This window comes from Cloeon dipterum, chromosome 3 (genome assembly GCF_949628265.1).
Source record: "Cloeon dipterum chromosome 3, ieCloDipt1.1, whole genome shotgun sequence".
In the NCBI taxonomy this organism is placed as follows: domain Eukaryota; kingdom Metazoa; phylum Arthropoda; class Insecta; order Ephemeroptera; family Baetidae; genus Cloeon; species Cloeon dipterum.
In genome coordinates, this window is record NC_088788.1 from 34,787,523 (window position 1) to 34,803,014 (window position 15,492).

At 40.2% G+C, this 15,492-nt stretch overlaps 3 protein-coding genes across 6 annotated transcripts; 1 reads left to right on the plus strand and 2 right to left on the minus strand.

Annotated features, from left to right (window-relative positions):
• Positions 1-3,753: 3,753 nt before the first annotated feature.
• Positions 3,754-8,983, minus strand: LOC135940369 (pancreatic triacylglycerol lipase-like). Its single transcript, XM_065485219.1, has 10 exons — positions 8,766-8,983; positions 8,234-8,379; positions 8,056-8,169; positions 7,257-7,403; positions 6,844-6,967; positions 5,453-5,689; positions 5,139-5,390; positions 4,953-5,085; positions 4,657-4,848; positions 3,754-4,325 (listed from the first exon to the last, which is right to left on the minus strand). The coding sequence occupies exons 1-10, from the start codon at positions 8,977-8,979 to the stop codon at positions 4,199-4,201; spliced, it is 1,686 nt and encodes a 561-aa protein (XP_065341291.1). The 5' UTR covers positions 8,980-8,983; the 3' UTR covers positions 3,754-4,198.
• Positions 8,984-9,221: 238 nt separating this feature from the next.
• Set (NAP domain-containing protein SET) lies at positions 9,222-11,485 on the minus strand. 2 transcript variants are annotated; one of them, XM_065485223.1, is made up of 4 exons: positions 11,338-11,485; positions 9,991-10,420; positions 9,672-9,929; positions 9,222-9,618 (listed from the first exon to the last, which is right to left on the minus strand). In XM_065485223.1, exons 2-4 carry the CDS (start codon positions 10,396-10,398, stop codon positions 9,463-9,465), a joined length of 822 nt encoding a protein of 273 aa, XP_065341295.1. In that variant the 5' UTR covers positions 10,399-10,420; positions 11,338-11,485; the 3' UTR covers positions 9,222-9,462. The 2 variants fall into 2 exon arrangements, with proteins under 2 accessions (XP_065341295.1, XP_065341296.1); XM_065485224.1 differs by lacking the exon at positions 11,338-11,485 and adding an exon at positions 11,030-11,166.
• Positions 11,486-11,501: 16 nt separating this feature from the next.
• On the plus strand, positions 11,502-15,142 carry LOC135940367 (uncharacterized). 3 transcript variants are annotated; one of them, XM_065485217.1, is made up of 11 exons: positions 11,502-11,602; positions 11,670-11,859; positions 12,018-12,104; positions 12,657-12,749; positions 12,875-13,013; positions 13,070-13,291; positions 13,353-13,499; positions 13,553-13,676; positions 13,929-14,093; positions 14,148-14,317; positions 14,377-15,142. In XM_065485217.1, the coding sequence occupies exons 2-11, from the start codon at positions 11,720-11,722 to the stop codon at positions 14,923-14,925; spliced, it is 1,836 nt and encodes a 611-aa protein (XP_065341289.1). In that variant the 5' UTR covers positions 11,502-11,602; positions 11,670-11,719; the 3' UTR covers positions 14,926-15,142. The 3 variants fall into 3 exon arrangements, with proteins under 3 accessions (XP_065341289.1, XP_065341288.1, XP_065341290.1); XM_065485216.1 differs by having other exon boundaries at positions 11,557-11,859; XM_065485218.1 differs by lacking the exon at positions 12,018-12,104 and having other exon boundaries at positions 11,557-11,859.
• The last annotated feature ends 350 nt before the right edge of the window (positions 15,143-15,492 follow it).

Genomic DNA, 15,492 nt, shown 5'->3' on the forward strand with positions numbered 1-15,492 from the left:
AAAATTCATGTTTAAAACCCTACATAAAAATTCACGTAAATGATTTTGCTGTGACTGCAACGATTTTTTCCATTTCTAGGTGACACAAAGTTGCTATGTTGATTACCTCCAAAAAGGCGATCAAACAAAAGTATTTCATATTTACAACCCTTAGCGAGTCTCCGGGGGTGGTTTGTAGTCTTTATAGATTACATATTAGCCGAAAATTGCGTTTTTGGTGTCGCAGTTTTCTATTATTTTACCCCATCAGCAGAACAATCATTTAATCGACACCGCAAGAACGGTAATTTAGTCATAATTTACCCTTAGTTTCCGCTGTGAAAAGAAAAAAGAAACTTTGTGTTAAACTTTGAAATCAAACTCTAATAACATTCAAAATTTATTTCCTATTCTAATGGAAAAAAATCTCTGTAAAATATTTCTTGAAACAAAAAGGCAGCAAATTCATCATAAAACAACCTGAGAGAGTTTATTGTTATAGTAATTTGGACGTTTATTAATTAGACCTTCTATATATTTCTGCTTTGATTGTTAATTGCGTGGTGGCCTTCTTTCACGGATGATGAGATCTCATTGCATTGCATTTCAAGCCTAATGATGTTTGTTCACCTGCTTTTTGTGCTTGGCTAGAATGCAGTCATTAATATTTTTCAAACGCGATCATTACGGTAGAAAGGTATGCTGGCGGGATAATTTTCTAAGAAAAAGTACGCATTTTCTGCTTGCTTGCAGACGCCACACGCGAGATTATATAATAATCTCGTCTGTTGATTGACGTAATGAAAACAAGCTGCTGTTTAATGGCTCAATTTGATGCGGCGGCGGCTCGCGAGAAAATTGTCGCCCTTGTGTCTGAAGTACCCCCGCACACGTTAGAGGCTGTTTTATCTCTGTGTTTAAGTGAAAGTTGAGACTGTTGCAATATAAATCAATTGGTGTATTTATTGCATCAAAAGAAGTATGTGCATGCACTTCCAGTATAGCCGACTCGAAGATTTTCCTCATTGCCATGCATGTACTTCGGGAAAAAGCTCCAGCCATGAGTCATAGGTTATATATGCTGTGTGCGTTTTGATCTTTGGCCTCGTACATAGGAAATGTCAACGGTCTTGTGCCTTCATATTTCACATTAAAATGATACGGCAGAATAAGAAAATTGAATTTTAATTCAGCTGGAAAAGTTGTATATTGTGAAAGGGGAGATTCTAGAATGAGATAAAAGCCTTTTTAGCAGTCGAGACCTTCAATCAGAAGATCCAGAAAGGATTTGGTCGGGAGCAAACTTCACAATTACCTTTTTGCCCTTCACTTCGTGCAATTATTCTTATGTCTGTGACAAGTACTCTCAGGTAACTCACATTTTTTATTCGTGTGGTCGTGGACAATCGAATTGCCTTGAAAGTAAACAGCCGCAAACATTCACAAAATAGTAATAAAAAATCACTTGACACCTATGGCAATCGACAGAATTGAATTTATTTAAATTTCTCTAAAATTCCAGCTCGTGCGGTGTGGCATTGACACGCGTTCTATTGCATATAGGACGCGGCAGCCCTTGTATATCTCGCGTAAAATCTGCGAACGTGGAGTGAATGAATAAGTGCATGCACGAGAGAAGCCTCCAAGCACATATTCGCTCCACATTATTAATATTAATCACTCAGTCAGCGTACCCTGCAGATGAGAATCTAATTTCATTCGCCGAGTGCATAGAAAAATATTACATAATACGAGCAGCTTGTTGCACAATTATTGCGGCTTGCCTGCGGTCGCGCGCACTAAAACAATGCACCAGCGCGGAGATCATCTTTCCTGCTCCTCCAGGTGCATTTCCGCTATTTCTGCTCTGCTTCCAGACGAAGAAAAAATTTAAACCCAAATTGTGGGATCGGGATCTTTGTGGGAGTTGTTTTTTGGAGCTTCAGAATAAACGAAATGTCACGGGTCGTCGGAGGGAAAGTCAAGCAAACTCAGTATTTACTTGTAGATTTGTGTCATAAAAGTTTGTTGACAATATTACGAGTTTTACGGGACAATTTTTGACAACTTTGAGACCTCAGTATCTCATCTCCTCGAGGCGCAATTTCAAAATAAGAATTTGCATTTATTTGCAACTCCACATCTCGGTTTCTAACCACCAGAATTACAAACACTGCACACCGTTAGACTCGTCTCAACCTCCACTAGATAGCTGATGGTTTTTGGGAGTGTTTACCCTCTACCCCATGCTACGATATATTTAAACCCCTTTAAAAAAAACTAAAAACTGGAATTTTTTACACTTTCGCATTGAATTTAAATGTTAACTGTTTTAATTTCTGTGTAAGGTATGGGCTGCAAATTAAGAGTTATTTTTGAAGCATAATTTAAAATATTTGAAGCCCTGTGAGGAAGCATTTGAAATTGTAGCAGGGGGTTTAATTGAAAGGGATGGTGTCTAAACCATCTGAAAAAATCTTGTAACAAACAACTGATGTCACCAAAAATCTTCTCACACGCTCTTTGTTTTTGTTATCGAACGCTACAAAAGAATTCAAGAATCATTTTACGCAATCTGAAGATGAATGACGTGCACGTTAACGTAATTATTATGTGATGCGCGTCTTTGATCAAAATTTTGATTGCGATTCTCCGTCTCGCGTGTGCCGTGATAAAACGAGCTTTCTCTGCTCTAACCCTTGCTGCAAACTGTTGTTCGTCCTTGACAGATAAATCTATTACATAACGCGAGCGCGTTTTGCGCCAAAATAAAAGCTGGCGAGTGTGTGTATGGTGCAGTGTGTGCCACGACCCACGACGTTAGCTGCTCTCTCTCGCCGCTTAATGCGTATTATCCCCCTTTGATGCTGAATCACACACTCGCTCGCGCACTCACTATATTCAATTAAAGTGTGCGAGTTTCCTGCCTCCGTGGACCTTTCAGCGCCGCGATACTCTACACTTATCCGAAATTGGCTCAAAGTGCTTCTTGCTGCGGCCCCAACTTGTTTTGGCAAAGTTATTGCGGTGTAAACAAGAGTGGTCCGGTCGGTCAGTCTTTGCCTAAAATAGTACCTGCATCTTTGGAAGGCACCTTTCTCTCCGTAGCACAACTAACAACTTGCCCGTTCAATATCAAGTTTAACCCAAATTGGCCGTGCAATGCCGAATAGGGACAATGGCGGAACTTTCCTCGACAAAATAATATCTCGTGAAAAAATTATTTGTCAGCACTCTATAGCAGGAAACCACAGCAATTCTGCCGTTGCCCCAGGCAGTCCACTTCTTTTCATGCCAATTTGAAATTTTAGCGAGCGCAGCAATTAAACTTCGTGTACTCCAAAAAGTTCGGGTTTCTGATCCTGTGGAATTTATATGTGACCCCAATTGTTTATAATGCGTAGTTCTTGTTTGCTTAAATATTTTTATCACTGGGATGTTTACCGCATTTAAATCTGGTAGTTTAAAGTCGATTTGAGCAAACATTTGATATCTAGAATTATCAAATTAATGCGATTGATTCAGTTCGTAGTGATAATTTATTTCGTGATTGTAAAGGAAATGGTAATTCATGTTAAGATCACAAATAGAGCCACTAGCATCATTTTTTAAGAACCTCTACCACTACACACACGACTTTACAACCATAATAGGTTTCAAATTAATATTTAAATTCCAAAAATACTGGTTGAAATTTCGGTTCAAAACGAATTCCTTAAAAAAATTGATATTCAAAATACCTGAAGTGTTGCGTAAAATACAGAAAGACGTAGATTAAATAATAAGATGAATGTTTATTGAAATATATATGTTATTTTCATACAGATACTATTATTTCAAAGTTTTAAAGTTTACAAGCGTTTTCACATGATAATGTATGTATATATTATTAGGTTTTGGTTGATGCACATACTAATTAAACATATTATAAATATCTTAAAGAGCAACCTTATTAGCCATCGAAAAATGAGAAATAATTTAATTCGCACTCTCAGCGCCGACCGTGTAATTAGATGAATCAGCTTTTTCACGCGCAATCATCAGTCAGTCGCTCATGCCCGGCACTCGAGGAATGCAACAATGCGCTGGCCGGCCCCATTGTTGTCCCCCTTGAAGCACTTTCACCGTGCACTTTCTCTGAGTCACGTAGGCGCGCGCGCTCTCAGTAATCCCAATCCCCGCCAGGTGTCAACACTCGCAAACGTTTACTTTTTGGCATTCAATGGTGAATGTTGGACGCGGGTATCACATTGTTGGAATCGCCATGGCACAAGTGCGTTCCAACCGGAAAGGTGCGCGGGTCCCATGACTTGAAGGGCTCGTCTCCACCGGGGCAAATACGCAGTCTGAAAAAAGAATGAAAATGGTTTAAATTAGTCTCAATGAATATGATTTTAATATGTAATTTCTAAAAATAAATAAGCTTTAGGAAGTTTGAAAAGAGAACAAATAAATTTGCCTCAAGGCCTGCAACAAAAGATTTTTTTTAATCAGTGGCCTTTTGCTTTGAATGTAGAGATAAACTCAACCCATTTGTAATTCTAGATCTAGTTTCGCTCTGATCATAGTCCTGCTATCTGAACAAAACAATGAGATTAAAATAAACCCACACATCATCAGCACAAAGTTCCTGGCTCCTGACGCTACTCACAATCAGTGTGGATTATTTTATTTTACCTTTCGCCCGTTTCCAAAACGGTGATAGTCACTTCATCGAGGAAAATCATGGCTTCGCCATAGACACGCCACGACAGCGGATTCCAGTACGTGTGCTGGTAGTCCCACTCGAGTTTGATTTCTCTCAAAGCTCCAACCCCTGCCGCGGGCACCACTTTTTGCCACGACGCGCCGGGCGCGAAGTATTGAGCTCTGTAATAAGTAAAAATATTAATAAGCTCCTGGGCGTTATGCATCCTGCTGAGGCTTGGGTGCACAGCAGATTGCATACGTGCATAATTTTGGTTTTTACTCACGATTCTTGCAGTTTGATCCTGCGGGTGACACCAGAGGTTCCGTTCAACTGCAGATAAAACGCTCCAACTTCGCCTCCATGCGCTTGGCTGCTGGATGAGTTGGAAATTTGCAGTTCAACCAAATACTGGTGCTCTGAAAGCCGAAATTTATATATTTCGCACTTTGTGTAGAAGAAAATCGCTTACGGCAGAAAGGCGTTTTATCAGCTGTGCTTAGGTACATCTGTACCAAACTTCTGTGCGGGATGGGCCTGGCGTGGAATCCCATCCTGGCACAAGCCCTGCTTCCTCCCAATTCTTTGCAGCCGAAGCACAAACCGTTTTCGTATCTTTCGAAAGATTCGCACTCGGCCCCGGTAAATTCACATTTTGAGTTGACTGACTCTGTGAAGTACTCGTAGCTTCTGATGTGGTTGCAGCCAAGAGCCTTCCTGAATCCTAATAAAACATCATAAGTTTGAGACTTATCGCTATATGAATTTTAACAAATAATATTCTACCTGACATGAATCCCCTGTTATCCGCTAAAGAGTCAAAGACGGCGTTTTCACAGCCGGGCATTCCTTCACCGCCGTTGGGGTAGAAGTCGACGTGTCCAACGGGCTGCTTAATCCCAAAGCCACCACTGATGAATGGTGCGGCGTCTGTGTGAATCACGTCCACGAATTCAGCATCGGTGGGATCAAGTCGAACCTCAGGATCAGTCTTCTCAAAGTGTGGCTCCGCAGGATCTAATCCTGCAAATGGAAAAACCATTAGTTTTTTGTAACCATTAATAACAAATAATTTTTCATTTCATAAAAATTTAAGCCAAATCAGAGGCCATTCTAAATTTGTTTTTAGTGGTTTAAAATCTCTAACCATCTTCGGCGTTCATTTCGACACTCAAACGCCGCGCACAAAATTTTAAATACGCAGAAAATGAACAGCGCAATAATTTTCTAGAATACTGACTTTTATTGCATGTTCATTTTAACTGTGACTAAACACGTTACATAACTTGTAAACAAGAAAAACGAGTCTAATTGTCATGATAAAACTTAGCAAGCTGCAGATCGTGGGGTTAATTGAAAAACTGCGAAGCACGCACTTTGTTCAGAGAACGCGCATGCATGCCGGAATATTGCACAACGTGGCAATTATCAATCTCCTAGTTCCGCGACGCTGGACTCTTTAATTTTTCTCTCAAACAGTCAGTCAATGAACAAGATAAACTAGATAATGCTTTATAATCTGTACAGAAAACTTTGTCCTCGGGAATTGCGGGTCAAGAGTCGCCAGTTGACGTACGCAGTGGGTCAAGGATTGCTTCTTCCACTTCTTTGAACACGCCGAACGTGCAATTATTACCGTTTTTCCTCGCATGCACGACAAAATTCAGAGCAGAAAATTACGGAAAAATAATTTTACAAGTACCGCACTCTCGTTTTTATTGCAACTTCCTCGCTTTAAAGGGGTTTTCGCATATTTTCTTTTAGCAAAAAATGTGAAAATTGCAGACGGGGCACAGGATCTCATGAAAGTCAATAAACTCTTTGACTAAACCGTCTGAGCGGGTACTCGGAGGAGACGGCCTCACAGCTGCTCTATCTGCAGCGAGTGAAATACAAAGTGTGATATATTTCTCATGACCCTGCGCGTAAATAACCGAATTGATAAAATATCAAGCCTCTTTTCGTTGGAGTAATTAATTTAGGCCAATCGGATCTTGGAAACGACTCAAAGTTCGGTTTCCCCAACTTTGTTCATCGAAAGCTGCCCAGCGACGACGACTCTGACGTCCGCAATTAAAATACAATATCACATAAGACCTCGCCAACCCTTTCTTGTGCGACCGGTTCAAAGTACGACGAACCCGGCGGTAAACAATCGATGATGAGACATTACTTGCCTGAGATTCTGCCGAGTTTCACGTGCCAACCCTGCCTGATCGCGGTGCCTGCGTAGCCGGCGGTGTGGGCCCCCAGCGAGTGGCCAATGATGTGCGTCCTCAGCGGCCGCAAGCCAAGCTCTTCCTGAAACATTGCACATTTTCTATTAAAGATCGTATCGGGCTTAGGACATATATTGGGATCGCATCAATTTGCGCCTAAATTTGACTCTCGCTTGCTTCACAATGACTTCCTTAACCGATTCAAAAATAAAATTCGCTGATTATTTTAAATTGCGCCGAAAGAGTTCATGACTGTTCGCGACACAAGTTATATAATTATTTCCGGCATTATATAACAATGATATGGTAATCGGGAAAACTGAATGACGAGACTGATTAAGTGGTTCATCCTCTCTCGCGTGTAAAGTTACCTTGAGCTTGATGATCATGATTGCAACTGCTCTGCCGACGAGTCGAATGTTGGCCACAGCCTGGGCGTATGGGGGTCCAGAACCCCCGTTCCAGTCAACGACGATCACATTGGCATCGTGCGATTTCAGAAGCTCACCCGTCAGTTTCTGTCAAAAATAATATTGTTTTGGGATCAATTTAAAATCCTGGAGGATTTGTTATATTTTAATTCAATAATTTAATTTATAAATTTAACAATTTAATTTAAAAGTTATTGATATATTTCTGACTAGCGGTTGATGTTTTTATCATGACTTAGAGGAGAATAAACAATTAAATAATAAATAGCTCCTGATATTTTTTACAACCGCGGTAAAAAATGAGCTTTGTTCGCTCCTATTATGACCATTTTCTGGGGAGGGATTTTATAGCTGCAGGCAGGTAGTTTTTTTTATAAGCATCTCACAAAAGTTGTTACCCCCGAAAGTGGGGGAAACGTGTGGCGTGATCATTCAGAGCAACAAAAGGCTTCCTGCTAAGAACGCTCTGGGAGATATTAATTTTCTTCACAGGGATGAACTCGTAAAAATAGTTCCCCCAGCGAGTAAATCTCTCAGCCCAAGTGCCTTTTTCTTTTGAGAGGCATTTTTAAGAGTTTGTGACTTAAATTGACTTAAATAACTATTCCACGCCACGTGACGTGGAATTATAAACTTTTCTGACTTTATAATGTACAAATAAATCATGAGCAATAAACACCAATAAATTGACCGTTTATTTTTATAGCATCAAATTAAAAAAATGTGGCCAAATAAATACCTTTATCCAAGTCTTGTTGCCTGTTTCGAGGTAGCCGTGAATGATGAAGAACGTCTGGCGGTCTTCTTTAAAGAACGACTTGAAGAACGTTGAAGTGTCATTTGCCCGCAGCGGCTGCAAGGAGAAAAATGCGCATTGCAGGCAGTGTGCCAACGGGGTTTAAAAATTGCCAACTTACATGGCCTTTCTCTCGATTGTACCGCGTGAACAGGCAGAAATTTGGGTTTATTTTATCCGGGTGTTCTGGGAATAAATTAACTGGTCGATTATGTGGCCACGGAGAGTCGATAGAAAAGCAGCCATAGCCGTACTGCCGATAGCATTCTGAAAATTAGAAAAATATAATAATTTGAGGGATTTATTATTGCCAATCATTGTAGAGCTTCTCAGCTTTCGCCAATCAATGAAAATATGCTAATTAACTTTAACCAGGTCTTGGCCTTGATTTTTTTTCTCTGAATGGGGTTCGCGCCGGTCGCGGGAACAGAAACGTCGCATCGTATGACACTCCGCCGCATAATATAATATAGGGTTTCTCACAAATGATTGCACTAGGAATAAAATTTAAGAACGCGGGTTGATTTTAAAATATTTTTTAAATAAAATAACTGCAAATTAACGGAGTAAAAACAAAAACATTTCAGGGTAGTTTTTTTGCTCGCAATTATAATTATTTTCCGTTTTGATTGGGAAAATATTTTAATACTCACTTGTGTCAGATTTTCCTTTTATCACAATGGGGAAGAAGTCGGTGGAGTGGTTTGCTTCGAAGTTGATTAAACTCGGTGGTGGATTTTGTATGCCACCCAAATTGAAAACCGAAACAAGCGTCTGGAGGATCAGGTTAGTGCTGTTAACCATAGCCATGACTGCACTTTTTTGAGGGACGATCCACGCTGCACTGACAGTGAGCCGCTCTTTCATCCACACGTCTTTTCATTCTTCGCCCTCCCTTCCCCTCCCCGGTATATTCTCCCGCCTCTCTTCGTCAACACAAGAAAAAAATGCGAGCGATGAGTATTGATAAATAAATGTATGATTGGTTTAGTTTGAAGACGTCAGCAAATCCAATGGGTTCAATTTAAATTTCATTTACGTTCGGTCAAGTTGCGGCTGATGGAGATGGTCAGGGAAGACACTCAAAGAAAATAAAACAAACTCATAAGTATGAATGTTAAAAGTACCATTTATTAATAGCCTAAATTGTTGAACCAATAGATTTAGCTTCGCAATCAATGGGAAAATGGTTTATAACTCTTGAATCATATTCACACCGATTTATTGGAAACAAGTTTAATTTTGTTCAGAACATTTGCATCATTATAGCTAAATAGTTTAAATAATAAAAATAATGTCCTGGCTGCTAATAGTGATTGATACAGATGTTAGATGGAGCAGCGCCAGGAATTATCCCCCCGACTTTTCAGCCTCCTCTTCTGAAGCGTAGGCTTCCTCATCACCTTCGCCCACATCCTCATCCTCGATGAGTTCCTCCTCATCATTGGCTTCTTCGTCCTCCTCCTGTTCCTCCATGATGACGATGTCTTCCTCTGCGTCCTCATCCTGCCCAAGAAGAAATTAACTTTGATTTTAAAAAATGCGTCTTTTTGTCATACCTCTCCACCGTCCAACTCCATCAAATAGTACTGAAGGGGGTTTGGCCAGATGTCATCCTTGATCACCTCTGCGATCTCATCGCTGCAGGGATCGTCATTGTTGAGGAACCAAGAGAAGAATCCCCCCATTTCATGAGGCCTCTTGCGGCCTTTGGCGTTGCCATTTTTCTTAGTCAGGTCCTGCCCTTCCTTCCAATTGATGGGGGTGCTGCTGGAGAGTGGGTCGGACAAACCCAAGTGGAACTCCTTCGAGATCACCTGAAATTAAGTTTTTTTTTTCATTAAAAAACCATCCTTTAACAGAGAGAACGAAAAAAACCTCATTTTTCAAGAAGGGATTCTCCTCGAAATGGAAGTTAATTTTGTATCCAGACTTGATGTCTTCAAACTCTTCAACCTCTAGCTTCTTAAGATGTGTTAGGCAGTCCTCCTCGGACTCGTCTAACTGGATCTGCGGGTGGTTGACGAAAGCGGTCACCCAGAAGTTGGGTATCCTCATGATGATTTCATTGCGCTTCTCAAAGAAGGGCTTGCGCAGTTTGTTGTACTTCTGTTCGACCAGCAGAATCTCCTCGCTGGCCTTCTCGTTGAGCGCGTCGATCTCGTTCTGACAAGAGTCGATGTCCACCAGCGCCTTCTGTGTTTCCATATCTGTGGCCGACTGGTCGTCGCCGTTGCTGCCCGAGGGCTTCGCCATTTTCCGCGGTGAGGGACCGTCGCTCGACATCTTCCTCACTTATAATTTGCACCTGGGCACAAAAATTAAATTTTAAATAAAATTGTTAAAGAGTTTGTATTATTGTAGATAGTATTTAATTGTGGTGTTGGAATAAATTCATTTTCTGTCACAAAAGCGTCATTATTTGTTGATTTAAAAAAAAAACATATTTTCGTATTGGTTCAATAACACGCTATATTAGGGTGCCATCATATGCTCTATCCTCCATTTTTCCGTCTATTTAAACGTTAAAATCTCGAATATTTCGTACTTAATGGACAAAACATTCAGAAACACTTCGAAAAAGAAGCGATAACGACTTAAAACGCGGCGAATCGACCATGTTGCGCTCGCTCACCAAGCTTGAGTTTGGTTGTTTACATCGCTACAGTGTTGTAACATGAATGAGTACGTGTATGCAACCCGCGCTGACACGCATTACCGGCGTTCACGGAAATGCGCCCAACTAATGCACAAAATGAGCAATTAACCCTATAGTGGAGGCCCGGAAAATTTAAATTAACTCCCGGCAGACCTGGATGAAATAACTCAGTGACGTTTTTAGCGGAAATTGGGCAGATGCCGACCGCGAATATGAAAATCAGGAGCCATTTCTCATCATTGTGCAGCCATTACATACCGCGAGAGATGCCTCATCAATCGAGCCGCGATCCACGGAGCATGCGATCTGATCCACAAAATGCCGACCCTGCGGCTTTCTGACTGGCCGAATCGTGTGGAAGGTCGAGAAATGCGGATCGCCGAACTCGCGAGAGGCTCGATTATTGTAGCGAGGCGCTAAATGCTCGGCTGTGTTTACTACTGACGGCAAGCGCACAGCGAACCGAGGCCGACGCAACTCGAGACTTTCCCGCGCGAATATCTGCCGACGGCATGTCGAAATTCGCACCGTCGGTACCGGAGAGTCAGCTCCTAGTGTGTCCTTACCTAAAATCAAAGAATGCGAGCCGCAGGCTTCGGATTTCGAGCGTTCCGTTCGAAATTTGAGGAACGATTTTGCCGCTAACACATGGGACTAATATTTCGGCGCCTACGCCTACACGAGTGCGCAGTGCGATCGTCTTTTGTTTATAGACGCTCAGCAAGAATTGTGCCGCCAAGCGCCGCCAGATCGCGCTATCAAACAGCTCTTACGATCAGATGATGTTAAACAAACATAAATAAACACTTCACACGCAACACGGGCGCCTTTGTGAGTTTCGTTGAATGATCTGTTGAAATTAATCCATAGCAGAAAGTAATGAAATAAACGTTGTCAGGATAGAATATTTTCTGCTGTACCGTCATTTCTGCGAGCTCTCAAGATAAAATGATTCTCAGATATTCACTCGTGCTCTTTGCAATTTTATTTTCTTCATCTTACTGTGATGTTGGTTCTTGGATTGATCCATCAGACCCTCACGCCTTAGATCGCATCTCGAGGACATCTAACCAGGGAGCTCCAAAACGGTATTACATAAATGATTGAATTTTTAGCTGCTCTAAATTCCTTTAAATTGATTCAATATTTGTTTTTGTTATGTTGTTAACTTATTGCAAAGTCAGAAATTAGACGGGTTGAAATTTATTTACTTCGTTCAAACACATTTTATTACAATCTGTTTTAGGCCCACTTCAAAATTTGCTGACCTAGACATTTACGACCCTCATGGAATCAATATTCCAGCGTCAAAGATTAACAAGGATGACAAAGAGTAAATAATTTGATTTATAATTAATTATTATGAGATAATTTTTAAATTAAATAAAAATCACAATCATAAAGTTAAACATCTTTGCCTACAAAAATAAGTCCAGGTTTGAATTCGTAATTGCGAAAAACTAAATATTAATCGACTCCAAGAACTTCACGTTCCAAGCTAAATAAATTAAGCCCAAAAACCATCTCTGGATGCAGGGGATGTGTTCCAACCCCCAACCGCTACCTCTCAAAAACCATAATTAGTCATGAATCAGCATCAATTGTGCTAGAAATGTAGGCAAAATTTAGCAAAATGCAATGTCCCTTATATTTCAGGGTGCAAAAATCGGAAAAAGTACAAGTTTGAGTCCAAATATCTTGAAAAAGGAAAAATATCGTGTCACTAATTAAATGGGCACATGTTTGGCGTTTATAAATTTGAAAAAATAATTGTTCTTCGATTTGTGTGGAATTTTTTATTTTTAAATTAACGAATCACGTTTTGAGACAGACTTTTGACCTCCAAGTTTATTTACTTCAGGAACACATTTTATCTATGTTTAAGGCCCACTTCAAATTTTGACGACCTAGCTGTGGACCCTTACGATCCTCATGGAATCAATATTCCAGCGTCAAAGAGAAACAAGAACGACAAAAAGTAAATATTTCAAGATAATATATTCAAATTTAATTACAAACACCATCATTATTACCAATCACAGTGCTAGTTGACTCAGTTGTCGATTGCCATGAAGCTATTCTGAATTATTCCCCAAATTTCAGCTCTGATGAAAGCATGAGCAAGCTCCAAAAAGAACTTGTAGACTGCAAACAGAAAAGCGCTGCGGAACCCCAAGACCATTTGATGAATTCTCTTCTGCAGCGACAGGCATCAATGATTTTGAAGGCAGCAAATTTGTTGGTAATTCATTGCTAGTAAAAGAAAATGGGACTGCAGACTAATTAAAACCATTCCAGACTATACCAGCTGAGAGTTCTTCTTGCTACGAAAAATACATGATTGTCACCTTGAACCAAGAAGATCTGACAAAATTGCAAGATTTCGCAACCACCGGCAAAATTGACCCGCACACTCTGGATGAAATTTGGAGCAGAATGCTGGTTCCGGCAGACAATCCAGATGTAGTTCGCTGGCATGATTTGTCTTATTGGAAGCCAGAATTTTCGATTTCAAGAGAGGTAATTATTTCCCCATACTGTGAAATCACAACCATGTTAATTCTTAAAATAAAAATCCCAGACGTTCTGCATGTTTGTTGCCGTTGGAGGTGTTATTGCATTAATCATCATGATGGCTATGGGCGTTCCTCTAACTCGGATCATCCTGATTGTTCTTGTGATGGCATTTGCATTCAGTGTCACAATGAGAGCTTTCCGCATGCACCAGGTAATTGACCTTGAAAATTTCAATCAAGTTTTTGTATCATTGTATAATTTCAGGCAAACACTGCTCGACTTCACAGTTTGAGAAACCCAGATACAATGAAGGACATGCCAAGTGCATGCAGGCCTTTTGACAGAAATGTTTGGGAAGACATCAGGCATAAAATCTTTTCATCAATGAGTAAATATTAAATTTAATTATTTTTAAAGTTTGAAAATTTTGATCAATTGGTGGATTTGAACACTAAGAGCTTACACAACTGGTGAATTAAGCCACAATGCTATTTTCCTATTTTCAAAGAGTGAGAAACCGCTTCAAGCATCATGGAATTATATTATTTTTCTCATCTCATAGATTTCGAAATGATCTATCACAGTTTCAATTCGTAACAAATAATTTGCTGCAATTTACAAAACATATTTTTTTTTACAGAATTTGACGAAGAGACCTGCTCAAAATACTACGAAGAAGGATACACAGACCCTATGACACAAATCGATATTTATGAGTTGATCATCATGCAATTCAGTGAAACTGCTGTCACGGTCAGCACATCGTTTGGGAAGGCTTTCGGTGCATTTTTCGAGAACGCATTCGGTATTGTGCCCCTGTCCAACGTCAATTTGTCTTGTCTAATTCCTTAATTTGCAGGTGATTTATCAGGGTGGCTAGCTTCAGCCGTCAGAACTGTGGCTAAACTTGCTGCGTTGTTAATCATTCTCGTCGTGAGCGTCTTTTCATTTATTTGGTTGGCGCCCTCATTGATTAAAGAGTCAGTGAGATCTACTTTTCATGCAATTACCAATCGAAATCAGCATGAGGTAATGTTAAATATTTGAAAAAATTCAAACCAAGTTACTAACAAAAACCTTTGTTACAGGTGCCACCTTTGACGAGCCGTCAACAGCCGGCCCCAATCATCGTAAACGTCAATTTGCCTTCTGGGGGAATCATAAGCAATGAAATTACTCCCCCTCGGAGGCTGTCTGAACCAGCACCACCCATTGAGGCAGTCCCTTACGCGGAATCGAGCAAACTGAAGAGGCTGCTCTCCGAACCAGCGTTCAAGGCGTCCGAACGCTTGGCCCCAATCGTGGACTCTGCAGAACCCCCGTTGGTGGATGTGATAGAGCATACACAAATCCCCTCTGACGTTCTTCCTGATGCAAGTGAAGATGCGCCATGTACCCAGCTCGAAGAAGGAGAGCAAAAGCAAAAGACTGAATCCAGTGATGAGATCTCAATTCCCTCCAACTTAAAATTGCCTGTCGTTGATTTAGACATGGATAACTCGTTATCAAATTCCAGCACAGAGCCAGACAGTCCCTCTAGAGATGCAATTTTAGCTCCAAAGGAAGTTAAAAGTCCGTTCTTAACTGAATTGGAAAGACTTGTGGATGATGAGCAAGCAGGTCGTGTTGAAGAGTGATTTTTTAATGACAAACACTTCATTTGATGGAGTGGATTATTTAATTGTTTTGCATTTGCATCATGTAGATTTTGCTTTCCTGCCATATTAATGTATTCATTTTATAAAGAAAAATCAGAATAAACAGCTCTTTTTAAGCTGTGTTGTGTATATTGACAGACATAACACCTAACATGTGAAAATAAAGTGATATTGATTATATTCTCTAGTTAACAAACTGCTGTATCATTGTAAAATTTTGTTCTCCTTCCTATATCCGTGTCAATCAATTTTAAAGCATGCACAATAAGTTCCAATTATTTTGAGAATAACTTTTCATGCTACTATATCTCAAGGATTCGACGAAATTATGAAACAAAAATTGCGTTAAGAAATATCACCAAGGGAAAATGTTTGTTTCAATGAAGTTTGCGTGCTCCAAAAGTAAAGAAACGTTATGGGAAATGTTAAAAAAACGAATATGGATTTCAGTTTTCATTCAACCATGGTGATTTTCAATTTAGACTCCACTTGACGATAAATCATTTTTGATTCTCCGAAAGTCTGCTATTTTTAAGACTTTTGCCT

What these genes read in the sequence shown, in the direction of transcription:
- LOC135940369 (XM_065485219.1), bottom strand. Translation starts at nt 8,979, where the DNA reads ATGAAAGAGCGGCTCACTGTCAGTGCAGCGTGGATCGTCCCTCAAAAA. An exon ending in GAAACTCGGCAGAATCTCAG is followed by an intron (nt 5,690 to 6,843) that starts GCAAGTAATGTC and finishes TTCCATTTGCAG; the next exon opens with GATTAGATCCTGCGGAGCCA. An exon ending in AGGATCAAACTGCAAGAATC is followed by an intron (nt 4,849 to 4,952) that starts GTGAGTAAAAAC and finishes TACTTATTACAG; the next exon opens with AGCTCAATACTTCGCGCCCG.
- Set (XM_065485223.1), bottom strand. Translation starts at nt 10,398, where the DNA reads ATGTCGAGCGACGGTCCCTCACCGCGGAAAATGGCGAAGCCCTCGGGC. An exon ending in ATCCCTTCTTGAAAAATGAG is followed by an intron (nt 9,930 to 9,990) that starts GTTTTTTTCGTT and finishes ACTTAATTTCAG; the next exon opens with GTGATCTCGAAGGAGTTCCA. An exon ending in TGGAGTTGGACGGTGGAGAG is followed by an intron (nt 9,619 to 9,671) that starts GTATGACAAAAA and finishes CTTCTTGGGCAG; the next exon opens with GATGAGGACGCAGAGGAAGA.
- LOC135940367 (XM_065485217.1), top strand. Translation starts at nt 11,720, where the DNA reads ATGATTCTCAGATATTCACTCGTGCTCTTTGCAATTTTATTTTCTTCA. An exon ending in TGAAGGCAGCAAATTTGTTG is followed by an intron (nt 13,014 to 13,069) that starts GTAATTCATTGC and finishes AAACCATTCCAG; the next exon opens with ACTATACCAGCTGAGAGTTC. An exon ending in CCAATCGAAATCAGCATGAG is followed by an intron (nt 14,318 to 14,376) that starts GTAATGTTAAAT and finishes CCTTTGTTACAG; the next exon opens with GTGCCACCTTTGACGAGCCG.